The sequence below is a fragment of the Manduca sexta genome, chromosome 4 (assembly GCF_014839805.1).
Source record: "Manduca sexta isolate Smith_Timp_Sample1 chromosome 4, JHU_Msex_v1.0, whole genome shotgun sequence".
Taxonomy (NCBI): domain Eukaryota; kingdom Metazoa; phylum Arthropoda; class Insecta; order Lepidoptera; family Sphingidae; genus Manduca; species Manduca sexta.
This window is the reverse complement of record NC_051118.1, coordinates 9,548,330-9,569,878: the sequence shown is the minus strand read 5'-3', so window position 1 is coordinate 9,569,878 and position 21,549 is coordinate 9,548,330. Positions and strand designations below refer to the sequence as shown.

General features: G+C 35.3%; 1 protein-coding gene across 1 annotated transcript in view; it reads left to right on the top strand.

Annotated features, from left to right (window-relative positions):
• Positions 1–21,549, top strand: part of LOC115445296 (inactive dipeptidyl peptidase 10) — a 121,699-nt gene that overhangs the window by 6,321 nt on the left and 93,829 nt on the right. The window contains exon 2 of the mRNA XM_037441621.1: positions 569–897. Coding sequence (XP_037297518.1) covers positions 628–897 — 270 coding nt within the window. The 5' untranslated portion in view covers positions 569–627. The remainder of the gene's footprint in view (positions 1–568; positions 898–21,549) is intronic.

Below are 21,549 nucleotides of genomic sequence, written 5' to 3'. Positions count from 1 at the left end.
TATACATCACTTCAGTCAAAACTGACAGCCCTGGCGTCATGTATTGGTAGTGTAGGTGTACCTTGTTACAAAACATGCATCACTCATCACTCAAAACAATTTAAAATTATAATATCTGTTTTTACTCATGAATGAGCAAAATATATTGGATAAACTAAATATTTCTTTACAGAAATAACTTTATCCTATGGTTGTCTGGAAGAGATCGCTCTTAGCGATAAGATAGCCTATTGTTATACTAGTTATAGTTATGTTTGAGTGCGTATTCCTTTTACTTCTGTGGTATTCAAGACTTATCTATCTATATACTTTACATACAACTTTAAACGCGCAGGCGGCTGGCCTGATAGTATGCATAATGCCTAGGCCTTATTCTCCCAAAGAAGCATACTTGTTTAGTAGATCTGAAATATGACTATTGGACACTTAAATATAATATTTAAATATCTTGAATTAGACCTGGAGTTTCGCATGTTTGTTCCACTACCATAACTTTATAATAGTTATTATTTTTGAAATTATTAAATGATATAAATTCAATAACACTTTCGCTTCATTTGCACTTTAGCAAAAGACTTTGAAAAACAAAATGCAAATATTTAAATAACGAAGAACCAAAAATCCAAGATGGCGTCCTCAAACGGACGAGAAAGCGCGAAAATCACAGCGTCTATAGACAGTCTGAAGTTATCCAGTAAGAATCCTTCAGTGAGTTCGTCGAAACATGCGTCCTCTGAATCTGTGCTCTCGAAGAAGGAGAAGGAATGCCTTCAGATGCAGGAGTGTAAGAAGAAACTCCTGGCGATGGAGCCGCAGATCATCATCAGAGATGAGAATGTGGTGCTGCGGTCTCCACCACAGAAGAAGATTGTGATGCCACCTACAATAAATCCTGAGGTAAGTATGGTTGTCATAGTTAGGGGAATTTTCATAAAATGCAATATTAATGATGTGCCCTTTTTTAATATCGATAGAAAGAATATAATAGAACATTCTGACAGCCAAAATACAAATATTAATATGATTTTTAAGCATGTTATATAGTTTTAATATCAGTTATCTATATACAATCTTACAATATTATTATCAAAATTGTACTATATTCCGTAAACTTTGATGTTTATGAAGCTCGTTTAAAGAAACAATACCACTTGTGGATATATTCACCACATTAAATAATACCTCCGTATACAATTGCATAAAAATAATGAATAAAAAAAATTTAAATTCAATAATTTTCGATTTGCTTTGACAAATTAATTTCAATATTTGAATACATTTTTCAACCGGCCAGCACTCATAATAATAGAACGCTGCCTCAGAATATATAACCAACCTATTCCATACACTAATTTCCACTACTGCTACAGTATTACTCATTTGCCAACCATTTTTAAATACAACCCAATACCAAAACCTCAGGCCAAAACTCCAATTTACAATGCCACTATGACAGGACAATTTAGCACCAATCAGTGGCATTCAAGTTTTGTCAGTTAACACGTGACTACACGTCGAGAGCATATCGATTATAACGTCTATAGACGTTCCTCTGCAAATTGTAAGTGATAGCAAGCAGACGATTTGCATTGCAACTCTATATGATGGTAATTTTCTCGTAGGCGAAAGACTATCTGGATGTGCATTGTCTAGTTCTGCTACCAAGCAGCATGCAGTATTGTTATGTAGAGACATTGTAAAATAGACAGGCAATGCGCCAATATTTCATCAAATAATCATTATTAAATAGTATAATGCTAATGCGATATCATACACAACCTATTTAAGTTGAGAAAAAATTCCATACCAAATTGAACAAAGCATCCGTACAAACTTTGTATAGCAGTGTTAACTCGAAAGGTCTAATCCGATCCACTTCTACCTGAAATTCTGAACCCTTGGAATTCTGAATCTAGTTTCGATGTAATCTGAACTTCGCAAATTGGACTTGTTGTTAACAATTCCCTTTTTTACGTTTATTTCGAGGTTTTGGATGTCGCCGAGTTTGGAGTTGGTTGGGTTGAATTTATTTAAGCCATGACTTGATATAAGTTTGGTAAATTAGGTTACGTAAGCTTTGTATACGGGTAGAAATGCATTGGGTGGTAAAGATTTTGATAGGTCTGCATTTTCGCAACTAAAATGCAACGTCTCTCGATCGACGTTTCATTTTAGTTACGTATGTTTATAGAATCGTAATTACTTTTCTGCTAGTAGGTTATTTGTATCCGCTTGGATAGCTATCACCGTGCAAGGTGTAAAACCCGCCATAGTGCCACGCGTAATCGTATCGCGTTCCTGGATCGACCTCCGTACAATTCCAAACTGACCGGCATAATTGTGTGGACTGGCGACTGCTCACCAACTCTCATCAGTCGATGCTCTATCAGGATTCCAATACTTAACACCAGCTGCACCGGAGTCACTTTGCGGTGCCCGTATTAAAACTCATCAAGCAGGGTGACTGTCATAATAACTAAGCCAAAATGCTTCTACCAATTTGCATTGACCTCATATTGAATTTGTATAAGGAAACTGAAAAGTTTTTTTTTAATTCCAATTCCAACAAAACTTGATCGGGGAATTGAACTGAGGACTTTCTACATCCCAATCGAAACCTTATGTACAACTCCTCACTAGACTTACAAACGTAATAAATAAAAATGTAAGTACGTACGTTTTCTAATATAAAATGATCTCAAGACCTCTCCAGCCAATTACTAGAGTTTTATCGCGAGAAAAAATCTCCAGCATCCCTTATCAGAAAGTTGCCAAGTGCGTGACATCCCGAGCCTTGCTAGTGATGCGACACAATAGATTTTATAACTAATGAAAAATCGACTATATTACAATGCGAAGTATTAATACGAATCTTTGCTTTAACTAGAAAAAGAGGTCTTGGGTGGGTATTTCTACGTTAGAAATTTATGTGGTTGTACCACGATTGACTTCACGGAGGAAAATATAAATTTGTCAAATGTTTTTATGTGTTTGTAAAAGTTTGTTGTGCCAACCGTACTTAGGTACCAAATGCTTAGAAAAGGGCGACATATGTATAAATCAAATTACAATACCATAAGTACTGGTTTTCACATATGCTTGACGTAAGGATAGGTTCAACCATTGTACTTTTTTTTTGTTATTTTAATTGGCGTGACGACCGCCCATAAACAGCATCCAAAACCTCGAATTACAAATTATTGTTCAGTATTCCACTGCGCTTGCCATCCTGAGACATGCGATGTTAAATCTTATTATGTCCAATGGGGCACCGACACTGGCTACAACAATGTTCTTCAAACCGAAACACAACAGTGACTACACACTGCTGATTGACGGCAGAAAAAGATATTGCGGTGGCACCTACCCAGGTTATCTCACATATGAGAAATCTACCGCCAGTAAGTCTAAAACTGGGTGCATTGTTTGCGCCTCTGCCTACCCCTTCGGTCCTAAAAGTGTGTGTAATTTTCATTAATAGTTGAATGAAATAAAATAATTCGCTTCCTAAAGGCATCCCTACGAACATAAAAAAGGATTCCAAATTAAATGAAATAGTTGGATAGCTAAAATAGGTCATCCCTATTGAACTTTCAGCGAATCGCAGCGAAGTTGGACCCTTTGTCCCTATCGAATATTTTCACGATAAATTCTCTACGATAAATTGTTCCAATGAAACTTGAAGACGTTTTATATTAATGGTTCGGTGACAAATAGGGTTTTATTTGAGTTGATTTAAATTAAAAATGTTTTTAAATTATTAAAATAGGTGTTAAGCCGTTAAGAAGTTATCCAATCAAACCATGTTATCGGTAAAGTGAACAACTCCCTTAGTAACCATTAGCAGCCGCAGAATATGGGCCTCCCCTAAAGATTTTAAATAGATAGATTTTAGATAGTTTGAGTTTAAACCCGGTGGAGGTAGAAGGCTACCGTCGCGGGCCAACGTATGCCGTGCCTACTAGCAGCATAATTTTCTAGAATCCAATCCTATAGAAATTATTTCGTTTAAATGTAAATGGCATTTTCTATCCCAAGAAAATATATAGCAGGACTGCTGTACTGAAAGAACTTATTCTACGAGCAAAGGCCATTTATCTGTATAGTTTGGCATAATTGTTAAGATTATGAAGAGGAATTCTTTTAAACGCTTTTTTGTTCCTTAATCTTTATGATAAAGTTACGATGCGACAACACCAGGATAGTATAATACAGCCCTACATAATATACAGGGTAATTTTGACAATGCGTTACTAAATGAAACCAGATAGTTATCTTCATCAAAATAACGAGTTGATCGAATCGTAAATTTAATTTTAAAAAGTGTAAGTTTGGAACAAATAAATTATATACAATCCCTAATGACACTACTACTCTAAGAGTCTCACCGGCAACATCACACTTTCAGTCAGAAATACACCCATGTACACGCCATACTATACTACAAAATGATCAAAAATCAGAAAAGTAAAACCGGGATTTTTGGTGAACATTTTCATTATTCCTGTATGACTTTATGTACAATATTAGAAGAGGTAAATACGAGTATGTACGCAACCTCAAAATATCTGTATATATGTATAAACACGCATAAAATATAAAACGTAGGTAGACACGTAAAATCCTTGGCAAATGCGTTGTTTTTCTATTTTATCATTGTCTAGGAGCCAGGCACCGAACGCGCGGCTGATTTACGGCACTGTTTATACATTGGCAGATATTTACAACCAGATAAATTATGTGGCACACTTAGTCACCTAGACGTGGTAAAGAAACACTGTTGACATGATTTTCAACAGACATAATGGACGACTCAGTAACTAATTACGAAAGGTTTAATACATAATGGAAAACTTATTAGCTTATTACGAAAGGTTTAATGAATACTATTTATAATATTTAACATCCTATGTCTCATTAAATAACTAATGTATAGATTTTATCGCGGTTTTTCATTTTACAAAATATTTTGTATATATTGTAGGTAGATATTGTAACTTTGACTTTTTGGATGACACCACAGTTCGCCCGTAGCCACGATGGCCGCAGTCTACGAAACGTCGGGACAAAATTATAATATAAACCACGATAAAATCTGTAAAATAGTTTTATTTACATTCGCGTAAACATAAGAAATGCTTACCCTATATCTTAGACAAAACACGCAGTTCGCATTTTAAAGTTCAGACGCAGTTACTACTATGGGCAGCCAAGACATGATTTAGTTGTATACACCAATAGTTTTCAATAACCAAAAAAAAAGATTTGTCAAACTTAATAAATAAAAAGAAGGGGATTTAGAAGAGGCATTTATCATTAGATATGGCGGGTAGACATTTTCATTAATCGTACATGAAATTGTGGATACAACTCGAAGTAAGTAAGTAATACTTTGTAGATCACACTTCATATTGACGTTTCTCAGTAAATACTAAATTAGAGACGTTTATTTATGAATGACAAAATACAGTAGAAACTATTAAGCAGTATGACTTGACTAATGAATGCTAGAGAACCAGGATTATGAATCAGCACATAAAGCTTTTTTAAATTTTATTAATTAGAAACAAATAATGTATGATTTTATGAAAAAAAATTAGCAAAAACTGCTATAATTTAGAGGAGACTAGATTCTGGATTACCATAGTTTTTTTTGATCCCAGGAAAATGCATTTATTCCTCACGAAAACGAAGCTGCGGTAAACCTATCGTATAATTTCCAATTTGAGAACAATATCTTTCTAACATATCGAAATTGTATGTAATCTGATGACCCAATTCTGAGCAGTATTTATTACTCCTGCATCGTATTTGGGCGTGGCGGCCAAGATATAACTCTCAATTCTTATGTCAGGAAAAGTTTTATCACATTAGCCTTGAGCGAGGGAGGTCTCAGGTACGAACCAAAGATAGATAAACACGAATATATATTTTATAATGGAAGCACTTTAACGTGTCTACAAACTCGTCAAAATTCAGTGATTCTATCACGCAATTGTGTACTAAATATTACCTCCCTATTAACGTATTTATTTAGGCTTTGGCGTCAAAACTCTACGAAGATCAGCCAAGTACGCAGGAGATATTGTAGTGCACAATTGTGTGCGCAATACACAGGTGCACTCTCTGTTCGTTCACTCTCATAGTCCAGTGAGACGGAAATCCGACATGACCGGAGAGGGATCAGGCCTAGCAAGGACGTCGCCAGGGGTCAGCGAGGGGCAGCTCCCCTCCCCCCTACTCAGGGATTCTAAAAAGTTGCCAAATGTAAAGCAACCGAAGTCCTAAGTCTTTAACTGGACTTGCTTGATCGATCATTCCCATACGTCGAAATTCGAATGAATTTACCAATTCCATTCCTAATATTCCGTACGCTTAGTGGTACGGAGGGGGAGTGGCGGAGGAACATGTGCTCTCAACTTTACCTACAATTCATACTTTTCTTATTCTCCATATCAACTTGCTCCCTCCCGCCCTGGGCCATAGGCTGGCGACGCTTTTGATGCACAGGATCAACAACTTTACGTGCTTTAACTAACATATATTACATATGTTTAATTGACGTATAAATAAATGATTCCATTTGCTTATTACAATCAATCTCGAAAATGGACCAATCAGAATAAAGCATTTTTGACGTGCTTATAAATGGCTAATTTTGATTGGTTCAATGGCTGATTTCTCGGGAGCGGATTGACGATTCAAATTAGAATCGTTTATTCAAAATGGCCGTTAGACAGTTGATGTTGATAGTATGTACTTAAATGGTGATCATATATTGAAAAAATATTTCGCATTCTTAGAACTAAGGTGACCTAGTCAAAAAAGACAATTTGTGGGAAACAAATAAAAAAGATATGCACGGTCGTCGAAAGTGAGAATTTGGGTTTCCATTCTTTAATTTTGTCTTTCCCGTCTTAGAGTTATAGAGCATGCTGTGGAAGATCGTTTTTTAACAAAGTCATAAAATATATAAATTATGGGTTAGGCCATATTATTTCTAAGCGTGCGATTCAATAGAGAAATTTTCAATGAAATGTGCATGAACATTTTAAATATCAATATTCCAATATACGTAAAATTTTACGTAGGACGACGATTCGGCTTAGTTTTTACCGTTAAATGCTTCGCCACACTCTTAAGTCTAGACATCTATCTAGATAAATAACTGCTGTTTATAAATCTTGTACAAATATCAACTAGCTTAGTGTAAGCTATATTAGTTTTTACTGGACTAGATAGCGCAGTTTACCTTTGACGTGGGACTTTACGACTTTCCCGTGCGGACACAAAGAAAACACATTTGGCACGGACTTAGGAATATTTTATGGGCTAAAATGAGAGGAAATTTTCAGTGGTTTTAGACTGATATTGTGGTATAATGGCTTGGACAATTGTTATTAATTTGTAAAGGTTTATGTCATAACAAGTTATTTCATTTAGATTCTAATAAGAAATAATTGATTTATATGAATAGAATCTATATATATAAAAATGAATTGCTGTTCGTTAGTCTCGCTAAAACTCGAGAACGGCTGAACGGATTTATCTTATCTTGGTCTTGAATTATTCGTGGAGGTCTAGGGAAGGTTTAAAAGGTGAGAAAAATTCGAATAATTGCCAGGAAAATCCTCAAAACAGCATTTTTCTATTTCCCATACAAACGTTTTCTAACTAATACGTAAAGTCAATTTGAGCTTTATTGCTATTGTATAAAGTTCACTGTTGTCTAAGCAATGTAGGTGTGTTCCTAACATCAAAGCAGTGTGCGTTGGAGCACAGAATATAATAATGTAATGTCGCGTTCTGAAACTCAACAAAAGTGATATCGCGGACCCGACTAAATTGAACAGTCACAAAATTTAATATATCATTAGTTATTTGGTTGGCTTCACGATATTATTTCTTTTGTTTTACTTTAAAATGCATGTTTTCGTTATGGACAATTTTTGAGCTACTTTTGCATATCTATACTTATAATAAATCTGTAGAGAGGTCAATTCTGTACATGAAATATATTTCCAAAATAACTGGGGGTGATTAGGGATCGATACTGATTTGCCAAAAATGCAATTAGTAAAATTTTTGTCTGTCTGTCTGTATAACCGTTATAGAAACAAAAACTACTCGACGGATTTTAACTTAACTTGGTACAATTATTTTTCATACTCCTGAGCTGGTTATAGTATACTTTACATCACGCTACAATTAATAGGAGCATAGCAGTGATGGAAAATGTTGGGAAAACGGGAGAAGTTACTCCATTTTTAAGCTTCCGTAATTTCGTGTGCAACCTTAATGGTTAAAAGTTCCTTCGATTTCACCAGGATCCCATCATCAGACCCTGACCGGACAATCGGACCACCTGCATACCACCATAAATTAAAAAAACATCCCGACAAATTGAGCACCTTCTCCATTTTTGAAACCCGAAATCCACGCGGGCGAAGCTGCGGGCGGAAGCTAGTTATATTATAAATTTACAAAGCTTTATTTTTGCGCGCCATCTTGCAGAATGTTATGGAACTCATAATTCGTATCAACATACTATGTTTGTGTCCACATTTAATGGAATTAAAAAATATTCTGATACTGGCAAATCTTTATTTTTACATCTTATGTGATCTCTTAGGCCGTCAATAAACCTCGGTCAAACCGTAGCTAGTATTTTAATATTACTCAACTTAAAAGACAATTTCAAAAAATTATAATAGTTAAGACGGGACAACAGACACTCAAACTGCTTTAAATTCCCTAAGAATTGTGATAGTATTAAATAAAATGACCCCCTAAACCCCGCAATAAACAAAGGGGGCTGACCCCCCAAGTCCGTCCCATCCATTGTTTGGCACAGCGGTCACTGCATTTTTCAATACAAAGGGAAATCGTTTGCACGCAATTCTTTGTGCTTTTCTTTAGTTTAGCTTTGTACTGCCCGGGGGATCCGCATTGTCTTTAGATCAAAGAGTTTGGGAAATCACTGGGGGGCTGGGTTTTAAGGCGTTTAAAATACCACCCTGTTGGTTTAGTGGTGTTTAATGGCAACGTTGTATCATGAGATTCAAAATTCGATTTTCAGGTCGAGTAACAAAAATGCGCAAAAACTCTTCTATCTGTAATGGCCATTATTTTCTAGTAATCTATATATATAAAAATGAATCCCTATTTCCCTTGGTCACGCCATCACACGTGAACGGCTGGACCGATTTCAATCCTTTTTTTTGTTGTGTTTGTTATTGCCAAGAAAAGGATCTTATGAAAGAAAAAATTCAAAAAATTGCGCGGAAAATTTGAAAATTTAAGAAAACTTAACGAAAATATTAATTTTATATAACTTTCAATTGTTTGAAATAACTGTCAGCGATTGACAGAATGCGCGCTGCAAATTCATAGTTAAGACGGAACAACGTCTGTCGGGTCAACTAGTATATTAGAATTTATCAGGTCGTTTGCTACGCACAACGCCTTTACTCCGCGCCACTGAACAATGTTCTATCTACCCGCGGTTTTCATTTATAGTTCGAGACGACAAACGGAAATAATTTTAAATATAACCGTACACTACAGTATCAATTAGTGAATTAAATTATATTATTGAGTTCATAGAGTCATTTTTGGAGTATTATGGTTAAAGTACGAGTGTACCGCAAGGTATTAGTTCAATAATATTGGGTAATGTTGAATATTAATAATTATTAATATACTTAAACTAAAAGTATAGCGGCCTTAAATCATTACATATTATAGAAAATGTCCTGCCATGTCAGTCTGTCTGAACACAATAAACTCAAATACTACCAAATTTACTTCGATTAAATTTAGTATGAACATTATTTGAGACCCTGGTAAGGACATAGGATACTCCCGTAAAAACAATCACACGGGCGAAGTCGCTAGCAAAAGCTAATTAATAATTATACCATCTATATAAAATAGATAGAGATAAATTTTTTTTTTATTTAAAAACATGCTCTTATTAACCGAAATTAGAATTCGAGGCAGTCTAAAAACTTTTAAAAATCTATTTTGAGATTTCGTGCAGAGCTTGAAAACAAAACTTGAAAATATCACCACCGATTACCGTTACAAAAAATATTACATATTTGTAATACTGTTGTTGTTGTTGTATGTTGAATTGTATACACAGATCACGTAATAAACCGGAAAATGCAAGAATTCGCACAAAACGCGACCCCTGAATACAATTGCGTTTCACAAAAACTAAGTAACGTAAATGACAAAAATAAAGAGCCCCATTAGCGCGAGTGACGTCGGATGAATTAAGATCAAGCGGGGCCCCCACCCCCCTCAGACTACGGCGCCGCCGTCTCTGTTCCCACCTCCTTAATGGACTTAGGGTTTGGTCACGCTACGGGACGGCATCATATTTTATCGTTTCTATTTTGGAATTCTTTAGAATCGTTGTGTTTTGAAACTCAATGAAACAAAAATGCGACACGACATTTGAAAAAAGAATAGCGTTCAACCAGCATACTACATTATGCAAACCTTTTTGTTAGTATGTGTTTAATATGTGTTTGCGCTGGCGCATTACAAAGCTCTAGTATAAAGCAAGCGTGTTGTATTATTTGTATATTTTTATTCGTGTGAATATTCTAAGCTATCGATATCTGTTAAAATAAATGCGCTTCAAACATTTGTTCTCTCGTTAATGAATCTACAAATAGATGCTTTTATTCTTCACAATCGGTAATGGTATTTATATTCCTTAAAAAAACTTTGGTACAAATCGAGTCACGAGTGATACATTTTTTTTTTTTGACACTACCACCGAACCGACTTTGCTATGTGACCAGACCTTTAGTGTCGCAGTGGGGCTACACCGGGAGCGTGATTTATGACTCTTAAGACTTAGTTTAAGACCTAAAGTTAAAAGTTTAGAGTGTGTGTTTACAACTACATTATATTATACTACTGCTTACGGCTTCGTTGCTGTAAATGTCGTTGCACGAAACAAACAATTCACGGTATGTTTTTGTACCCATGTATCGTCCGCGCTATGAAAAAAATTATTAACAGAAAACAGACTTTATTTATACCTGTAGAGTTCATGTTGTAGTATGGGAGTCAAAACTCTAGCGTACTAAATTAAACTCCAAGAATGGCACTGAGTAAGTATGTATTTCCAAAGTTCCAGAGTACGTTAATACACAGCAGCATACTTAGGTGGTAATAGTAACAAATTAGTAGACATACTGAGTTAACAAAAGTATGTAAAAATATTGTAAAGTATATTTTACTTAGAATATTTTCTGTTCACGCAACACGTCATATAATTGGTAAATGCTGTATTTACCTGTTATTGGCATATATATCAGCCACAACACCTTATAGATTTGTTTGTGTATAATAATTGTATGTATCAATATGTATGCTGTTGGTATACCTTTAAGAAATAAAAAAAAAATCAAAGGCGCACGTCGCATTTATATGGGAGGCATGGTGTGACACAGCATTTCTGCACAACTATACACGTGCACTTACATAGCTGCGCGAGGATATATACCCTGCAATACCCATTAAAGTCACTCTCACGGGACAGCTAGCAGCATCTTAGCTGGCTGTCAAGTATTGGAAAACACGGAAGGAACGTCTATTAATTTGCTAAATACAATAGAAATTATAATACACACATATTATATATCCCTGCCGGCATAATTGTGGCTACATTATCACCTCACACCAATCGATACTGCATCTGGATAGCACTCTACATGTGGAGAGTTTGTGATGAAATGATAAACTTTGATTCAAATGCATTATATACATCAATATAGAATAAAAATACGTTATAAATCGCTGGTCCCATGGCCCATCTCCGTACAATGACCCAAAATGAATCGTAATGAATATAAACACAGTTCATTTTCCTATTTCCTTGTTTGTGAAGTTTGTTCTCAAGATTTATTCCAATGATTTGTTATTTAAATTGATTTATTATTCTAATAGCAAGGGTTTTGATAAATGGTGCCATGTAATATTGTAAGCAGTAATATTTATTTGTTTAAAATTAAAAGGAAGTAACTAAAGAAGGGAGTGTGCAAAAACATCCAAAATTAATATGATTTTTTAAACGGTTACACAAAGTCGCTAGTAATATTTTGATGAAATTAGCAACAGAACTTAACTATCTCCTAGGTTAATGATTTCTTATGTTTACGCGAATGTTAGACATTGAAATTAAACTAATTTTCGGATTCTATCGCGGTTTTAGTATTTTATTTTCTCCCGGCGGTTTTAGTATTTTATTTCGGTGACACGGGCAGAACTGCGGGCGAAAGTTGGTATTATAATAAAAATACCGAAATTACTCCCAACATTTCGAACCTTAATCAAACATCACATGTTTACTGGCCGTAAAACGTATTTATTTACACGACGGTCGCCAGTTCGATTCCGGCGGTAATAAAATAGCAATAAATACCAGTTCAAACACCTGTGTCCGACGTAAATTATGAGAAAAAGGTTTGCGGAAATACGATTAAGAAGTACATCTTAGGGCCAGCGGGTATACGGCAGGGCGCAGCGCAAAGAATTTTGTACTGCCAAACTATTGTCGACATTGTCATTATTGAAATGACATTCAAAATCCATTAACACAATAAATTGCATTACAACTCCTCGGTCCTTTGTGACTATTAAAGCTGCAGTTTTCAGAATTACATATAAAACCGCGACAAAATAAAAAAAATAAAAATTCAAAGTCTAACTTCCGCGTAAACTACAAAAAATATTACAGAAACAAAGTGTAACTACTGGACATAATAAGACTTAACATCTCATGTCTCAGGATGGCGAGCGCAGTGGAATACCAAACAATACTTTGTAATTCAAGGTGTTGGATGGTGTTTCTATTGTTTATGGGCGGTCGTATCGCTTACCATCAGGCGACCGGCAAGCTCGTCTCGTCATTCAAAGCAATAAAAAATAACAATTTAATAACGAAGCTAAATATTATAAAACCTCATAATTTATTATATATAACCTCATAATATCTTTCAAACTTGAATCAAACACTGCTCTATATTGGCAAAATAAAATTTAAATCAAAATAACAATATCAAATTAATAAAATATAATAAAAATGCCTTATATGTATTTTCAGTACTTACAATTATAATTTAAAAATATTATTTTTATTTGAGAACCTCTGAGAAGAGAGGCTCATCCATAGAATTCCAGTTTTCTCAGTTCTTCTGCACTATCCTGACCTAGTGCAGGATGGTGGACTTCACACACCCTCAAAATTCCTACAGAGCACTTCTCAGGTATGCAGGTTTCCTCACGATGTTTTCCTTCACCGCTAAAGCAAACTATAATTCACAAAGAATACACACATAACTTTATAAAAGTCAGATGTATTCCCTTAGCTTTTGAACCTGCAGACATTCGTCTCGGCAGTCCGTTCCACACCCAACTAGGCTATCGCAGCCATCCCACTGTAAGTCAATGTAAAATTAAACTTTGTTGCCAAACCTTTTCTGCAGGTATTTCCTAATTGTTTTAAAAGTTGAATGTTTTTTTTTTTTTTTTTTTTTTTTTTTTTTTTTTTTTTTTTTTTTTTTTTTTTTTTTTTTTCTTTTTTTTTTTCCTCTGGCAACCCTGTGCGAGGGAGCGTCTCTACTCCACAAAAATATTAATTATAATTATAAACAACGTATAGTTATATATTTGTGCTGCAAATAGTGTGATCTAGATCAGTGTTACGGAAGTTTTTGTGTTTACTACAGGACTTTTGCATGACTTAACGTGACAAAACTAGTTTGTGCTGTGTTCTAACCTATAAGTGACTCCCACGCATTACAACCAAAATTCGTTGAAATAACCCACACATTTATTATTGATAGTCTGTGTAAGACATCTACAGCTTCAAGCTATAGAAGTGATGAGCTTTGATATATGCTTTTGGGATTGGTTTTATGTTTAACTACACGTGTTATGCAATTGATTGGTATTCAAGGAGAAACGACATCTTACTTTTATTGCATGAACTTTTACCACAGCTTTCTTCGTAACAAAAAAGAGGGCGCTACTATTGATTATTTAACTTTGCAAAAGTATGCTTCGTTCTTTTGCGTAAGAGGGCGTTTTTGACTAACTTTCACGTTACATGCATGTCATCTTTTCTCTTTTGCTACTAAAGAGGGCGCTGTTTTTTATTTTCTTTTAATGCTCTGAAGGGATATTTTATACTAATAAATAATCATGGTCTGTGGGACTTGCAAGAAGGATTTCGACTTAAGAACTGACCCCGCTAATAGTGGTTGCTCTGTTTGTTCTACGAAATACCACGCACGATGTTTGAACTTATCAAGGGATGAACAACGTCAACTGCGAACCGGGAAATATATATGCCCGACATGTAAAGCGAAGAAACGCGAAAATGGCTCTGATTCAACTCCTTGTCGTGGCTCGACTGAAAAACCTAAGCCATCCCCTGAGGTTGACCCACCCGTATGCTCGGAGCCTGTGCGCATCAAAGATAACGATGCAATATTCTCACTCACTACAACACTTAAACAACTAGAAAAGGCATTCTCTGCTATGCAACGAGAAATGTGTAGCTTCACAGCTTCTCTTAACTCAACCACGGATGACATTCTTCTGTTTCGGAAAGAGCTGCAAGACGTAAAAACACAACTTAAGGAGTTGGATTCCTATAAAACCGAAGTTGAAAATCTGCGTTGCGAAGTATCCGAACTTCGACAAGAATTGGCCGCCCAGAAGCAAGAAAAATTCTTAAAAGACATTGAAATCTCGGGTATCACAGAACATAAAGAGGAGAATTTACCTCAAATAGTTTCTGTTCTTTCGGTAAAGCTAGGAGTAGAGATGGATTCTCAAAATATCGACCAGATACGGAGAGTCGGTCTGCGTGGCGGAGGGCCTGGAGCCCTAGAACGTCCGCGCCCCATCATTGTCACCATGACACGGCGTGCTCCGCGCGACGAATTTCTACGAAGCCGCCCGCGTCCGCCGCGGTATTACAACAGAAATGCTTCAAGTTCCCGGAAACTCACGCAAAGTGTTTGTGAACGAACACTTAACTAAAGAAAATAGAATACTCTTCAGTAAGGCACGTTCTATCGGCAAAGATCTTAATTTTAAATATGTCTGGTCGTCAAATGGTAGTATATATATGCGCAGATCTGAAACCAGCTCTATTTTGAGAGTATCTTCTGAGGCAATTCTCTTGAGACTAAAAAAAGATCCCACCACTAGTACGGAGCCTAATCAGTATTCCTAACTACAGATTTATTTTTTATTTCAGTGTTTCGCACCCCTTTAATTTAATTACTCGTAATCATAATTTTCTCCTAAACCATTTAATTTACGACATACATATTAAAATATTAATGTTATCCAGCTCTCACTCCTCATGTATTATTATTTTCACTTTGCTACATTGTATCGATTTAAATATACCATATGCTAATTCATTCTTAAGTTACCTTCCAATTGTTGTAAACATTCGTTATTGTTTATACTGCAGATTTTGTTCATGTTATAATTACGTTGTTAGTTTTAAGATTACTTTATTTTTGTCTTATTTTAATATATTCATTTATTGTCACTATTTCAAGAATAAGTGTAACCACATAAATGCAATACTTCACTTGTCTACTACACATTACTTAAACACATATCTAAAAATGTTTGGCTGCCCGTTGCATAATCCATCACTCTTTACGGATACAGACAATTCTCATAATTCTCGTACCCAAAGTTTATTGTTTTTCATGTCCTTGAACAACTTCCGACTATTGATTTCGATCCTTACTACACAATGTCATAGTATAATAATCCACTTGAAGCTTAATACAAAATTTCCTTACTCGACAAGCGAAAGCCTTCATTGTGTTCCTTGTTTAAGCCATGTAACAGATATCTTTATTATTAGAAAATCATTTATTAAAAATTACCCGTACTGCAATTCAAATATATACGTTAAAACCAAACTATAAACATGGATAGAATAGACTTAGCCAGTGATATAGACTCTTGTTTAGATATCAATTGCAAAACTATTTCACCAGAGACATGTTCTGAGGTGATAACAGAACTATATGGCTTTAAATTATTAACACTCAACATTAGAAGCATACAAAAAAACTTTGACGCATTTACGATTCTCTTACAGCGGCTAAACACAGTTTTTGACGCAATTATACTAACTGAATGTCGTTTAAATGATTCCACAATTATTGGACAATTACTCGGCTATTCATGTTACTCTACCTTAAATAACATAAACCAAAATGGCGGAGTAGTGGTATATGTTAAAGATACTTGGACTGCTAATGTATCAGAACCTTCTTTCTCGGACGCGTGCTGCTTATTGGTAGATATTCCGAATGTGATCACAATCCTTGGAATCTATAGGTCTCCTTCTATCAGATGTCTAAACAACTTTCTTAACTCTTTAGATAATACCCTTAACCAACTTCAAAATAAACCCTGCCTAGCAATTGCAGGCGATATTAATATAGATATCTTACCTTCTAATAATGTTGGTATAGACGCAACTGACTACCTGAGCCTAGCCAGTGTTCATGGACTTATTCCAGCAATCACTATTCCTACCAGATTAAAAAGTTGTATTGACCACATATTTGTTAGATCCAAAAATAAAATAACTAGTGCAGTATGCGAAACAGACATCACTGACCACTATGCTGCTTTAATCGGTATTAAACATAACCTAACCAAAAATCTCAGAACAGGTTTACAAATAAAATTGATTACGAGGCAATTTTAAATGAACTCAAGACTTGCGACTGGAATAATGTTTATTGTGAGGCTAGTGTAGATGACGCTGCTTCAGCTTTAACCACTACCATAGCTTCAATAATTGCTAATTGCACGCATACAATTCGTCTAAGTAGGAGTAAAGTTAATCTGTCCCCATGGATTACACCCGGTCTTCTTCGCTGTATGCGCCACCGTGATCACCTCTACCGTGTGACAAGACAGTTCCCAAAAGACGAAATCCTGGAAAAAATATACAAAAGATATAAAAATTTCTGTAATGATCTTTTATGCAGAATTAAAAATAATTATGAGAAGGAATCGTTAGTTCAAAATAAACATAATCCAAAAAAACTCTGGTCCAACATTAAATCAATTTGCCATTTTAAATCCAAAGACAATAACGCAAATGATTTACTTACTTGTGCAAATAGTGCATCCCAATCACTTGACATGTGTAACAGCTACTTTTCTACCGTAGGCGTAAACCTAGCCAATACTACCCTTTCAAAAATGAATGCTACCGTTGACAGTTTAGTCTCGAAAATAAGAATAGGTAATAACTTATCAAACTCCCTTTACCTAACCCCGACTGACGAAACTGAAATTTATAACTTAATTAAACAGCTTAAGCCTGATGGAGCACCTGGTATTGACAATATCAACAATAGGTTAGTCAAATTAATCAGTAACTGCATTATATCACCCCTTACATTTATCTTCAACTTGAGTCTTTCTTCCGGTAGATTCCCCGCGTGCTGGAAAATAGCCTCTGTCACCCCGATTCACAAAGACGGACCGAAAAATATACCCAACAATTACCGACCTATTTCACTCCTTACCGTTTTCTCAAAACTCCTAGAAAAAATCATAAATAAACGTCTAATTGCATTTCTTGAAAAACAACATATTCTCTCTGATAGACAATTTGGATTCCGTCAACGCAAATGTACCCAAGATGCTGTAACACTTTTAAGTAATTTAACATCATCCTACTTAGATAATGGCTTTTCCTGTATTGGGGTTTTTCTTGACCTTGCCAAGGCTTTCGATACTGTCTCCACACAAATACTTCTCCGCAAGATGGAACTGCTGGGCATTCGAGGTATAGCTTGGGAATGGTTTAGAAGCTATCTTACTGATCGTAAACAGACAGTTAAATTAGACGGCCTTAGCAGTAATCAAATGCCTGTAATTTATGGTGTTCCGCAAGGTAGCATTCTTGGCCCTACTCTCTTTCTCATTTATATGAATGACATTCATGATCTCCACCTCAAGTCTTCAGAGATCATCTGCTATGCTGATGATACTGCAATTTTATTTCATGGAACTGATTGGGCCAGTACACTTACAATAGCTGAAAGGGGCATGAATTCTATATTTAATTGGCTTCAACTAAACTTACTCACGTTAAATACAAATAAAACGAAGTTTATATGTTTTCACAAGACATCCGCTTCCAAACCAAAATTCCTCCTCAACTCTTTGAAAATCTGTTCTTGTCCACGCATTAACCACTCCCCTCTCCTTCCATGCAGTTGTGACAAAATTCAACGCACCCACGTAATCAGGTATCTAGGTATCCAAATTGATGAACGCTTAACGTTCGAACCCCACATCATTACCTTGTCTAATAGAGTGCGTAAACTTTCGGGTATTATAACTAAACTACGCACTTGTGCCGATATAAATACTTTACTACAAGTATACTTTGCAATTTGTCAGTCTATTATAACATACTGCATCAACATTTGGGGTAGCGCGAATAAAACCATTTTTCTAAATCTAGAAAGAGCTCAACGCTCTTTTTAAAGAGGATGCTCAACAAACCCTATAGATTCCCTACAGACACTTTGTATAAAGAAGCTAATGTGTTACGGGTTCGCCAGCTCTACATTTTATCCACTTCTTTAGATGTCCATAAAAATATTCTAAAATCTGAATCTCTATCTGACTTACGGGATAAGCGTGTTTTCCAGCTGCCTATTCCCACCACTAAAACAAAATTTGCCGAAAGATTCCCTGGATTAGTCACCACTCAATCTATAACTCTATAGTTAAACTCTGTGATGTCAAGAACTGTACTCTTAATGAAGCAAAACAAAAATTAGGAATGTACTCCTTAATCTCAACTACGAGGCGACTGAAAATATTATTAACTCTCATTGGTATTCTACAAATTCTCTTTTGCACTGCGAAATCCAGAATTAGATAACTCTATATCTATATTAACCCTATTACCACATGACACACTTAAACTTTCCCTCTTTCACACTTACACTTACACACAGACACACACACACACACACACACACACACATGACGCTCTCAACTCGCGCTTAACAAACCATTTCATGTAATTTTAATTGGTTTCTCAAGACACAGGCTCAGCCTAATTTGAGAACCTCTGGAAATTTTTTCTGTACCTTTTTTTATTTAAATAAAGATTTTTTCATTTTTTCATTTTTCATTTTCATTTTTCAAACCGGGTGCAAAAGTGAGATAAATTCAAATCCTCTTAATAATAAAGATCCCTAACCGTCTCTGAGCTTCGGATTGTTCGAATGGATATTAAACGGCGCCGTGTTGCTTAAGTTATTTATTTCTACAGGGGCAGAGAGGAGGTATTCATTGTTTGATAATATTTAGTATTGTGTCTTACAAAATCTGTTGTTTTAGTGAGAAAATATATTTAAATTGTTTGTAGATCATTGTGTTTTGTAAAAATATAGCTTTTATTCAATGAAAATATTAACTGATATCTGACCGTAACCAAACTTCATTCTACGAGTAAAATTAAACAGCGCCGTGTTGCGGAAGTTATTTATACAGGGTGTAGTGTAAAGGAGGTATTATTTTTTGACGCAAATTCAGTAATTGTACAAAAATTTATGTATCTGGGTAGAATTGCGAACTTTAAACGTATTTAAATGTTTTTTACGAATGATATGACACCCAGAGCACTACTAGCCGTAGGTTTTTATATTTTTATTCAGAAACAGCAAAATGAACCGACTGCACCTGATAGTAAGTGAAATAGGGTCCATATAGAAAGTCAACGAGATATGTGGTAAACCAAATAGGATACATGTAGAAAGTTACCGAGATATGTTTATCCCTCGCTAGTCGGCACAATTCTGCTGGCCTCTTTAAAACCAAATATACAAGGTTGATTCCGGAGCGCGACACACTTACGTGCGTCAATATGGCGTGTTTTAATGTTTGTGTACATCCTACCACCAGCTCCGTGTTAAAATTGCTAGTGGTAGGATATATTTTATATCCGCCCGGATAGCGATCACCGTACACAAGGTGTTAAAACCCAACATAGTACCCCAACTATGTCGCGTTCCGGGATCAGCCTGTGTATATCCGATTCCAACAGGCCGGCATAATACTGTCGACTGTCGAGTGGTAATAAAACTCTCTTCAGTCGATATTTATTGGAACCCATTCCACTTACCATAGTATAAAAAAAGAATGTTTCTGCATGCATAATAATGAGACTAGCTAAAATGACCTTAAAGACACGGTACTAAAGTAACTGCTTCATACATTCAGTAAACTCAATCATATAAGATAGTACATGCCAAATAGAAAATATATTTTTATCAAAATTTTCTCATCATACTTTTATGCCTTCAATATGATTAATTATTTGTACATTACCCTTCGAAATTACAATTCAAAACACATTTTTTACATTCTTTGATCAAACTTTATTGAATCAATAAATAATACATTAGTTATGCATTAATTTCTATTTGGCTAGATTTTCTATTCGATAAAGTATTTTATAACATAAAAAATAGAGTTTAAAATACAAGTCTACTGATTGACTTTTAAAAAATATTTAATTTAAAGATAACAATTCTAGTAACTTAACGAAGTCCTTCAAAACCTCGGCCATTTACAGTTTGATCAAGGTTCGTTTTATGCATATTTTATAGAAGAGGGTGACTTAGCATTTAGATCACCTGATAGTATTTAACTACATACCTACGTCCCAATATTATAGATGTAATACATCTCTGTCTACTATTGATAAGAGAAAAAAGCGTGTTGCTATGTATGTACTATTGGTAGGTACCACCGCAATGCCTATTTCTGCCGCCAAGCAGCAGTTGTGTTCAAGTATGAACAGCATTGTAACCAGTGTAATTAAGCATCATGAAACATCTTTGTCTCGGGGACATTTGACGAGCGCTGTGCATTACCACGCACATATATTTCAAAGTTCTGCATGGGGTTGCTACTATTTAGGGACAGTCATATCGCCTTCAAACGAGCAGCATGCTAAAACATATACTTTACATTACATTTACTGTAAGTCATTGCTTCTTAGAAATTTTCATGATTCTAGGTCAACGTGAAGTAGCCAAAAGTTGTGATTCTCTTGTGTAATCGTAAAATGTGTATAAATAAGCGATATAGACCGTCATATCTTTTGTTCGCATTGATAGACAACTTTGATTTTTTCATAGCTGAAAGAAACCCGAGTATTTGATATAAATTTCAACATGATACCCCTACGCGTTGCTAAAAAAAGGGAAAAGGTCTTGACTGACAGACCAAAGAGTTGTTTTAGGATTCCTTTTGAGTAACGCAACCCTAAAAACGAAAGATAATTTTATAAACCCTCATTTTTAGAACACTATGTATAACGTGACAGACTGACAGACTGATAATAAATTGATGCTATAAGAGTTCTTGTTGAGATACGGAATCATAAAAAGCGAGAAATGGAATTTTGTCTATTCCCTCTACTTTACAACACCA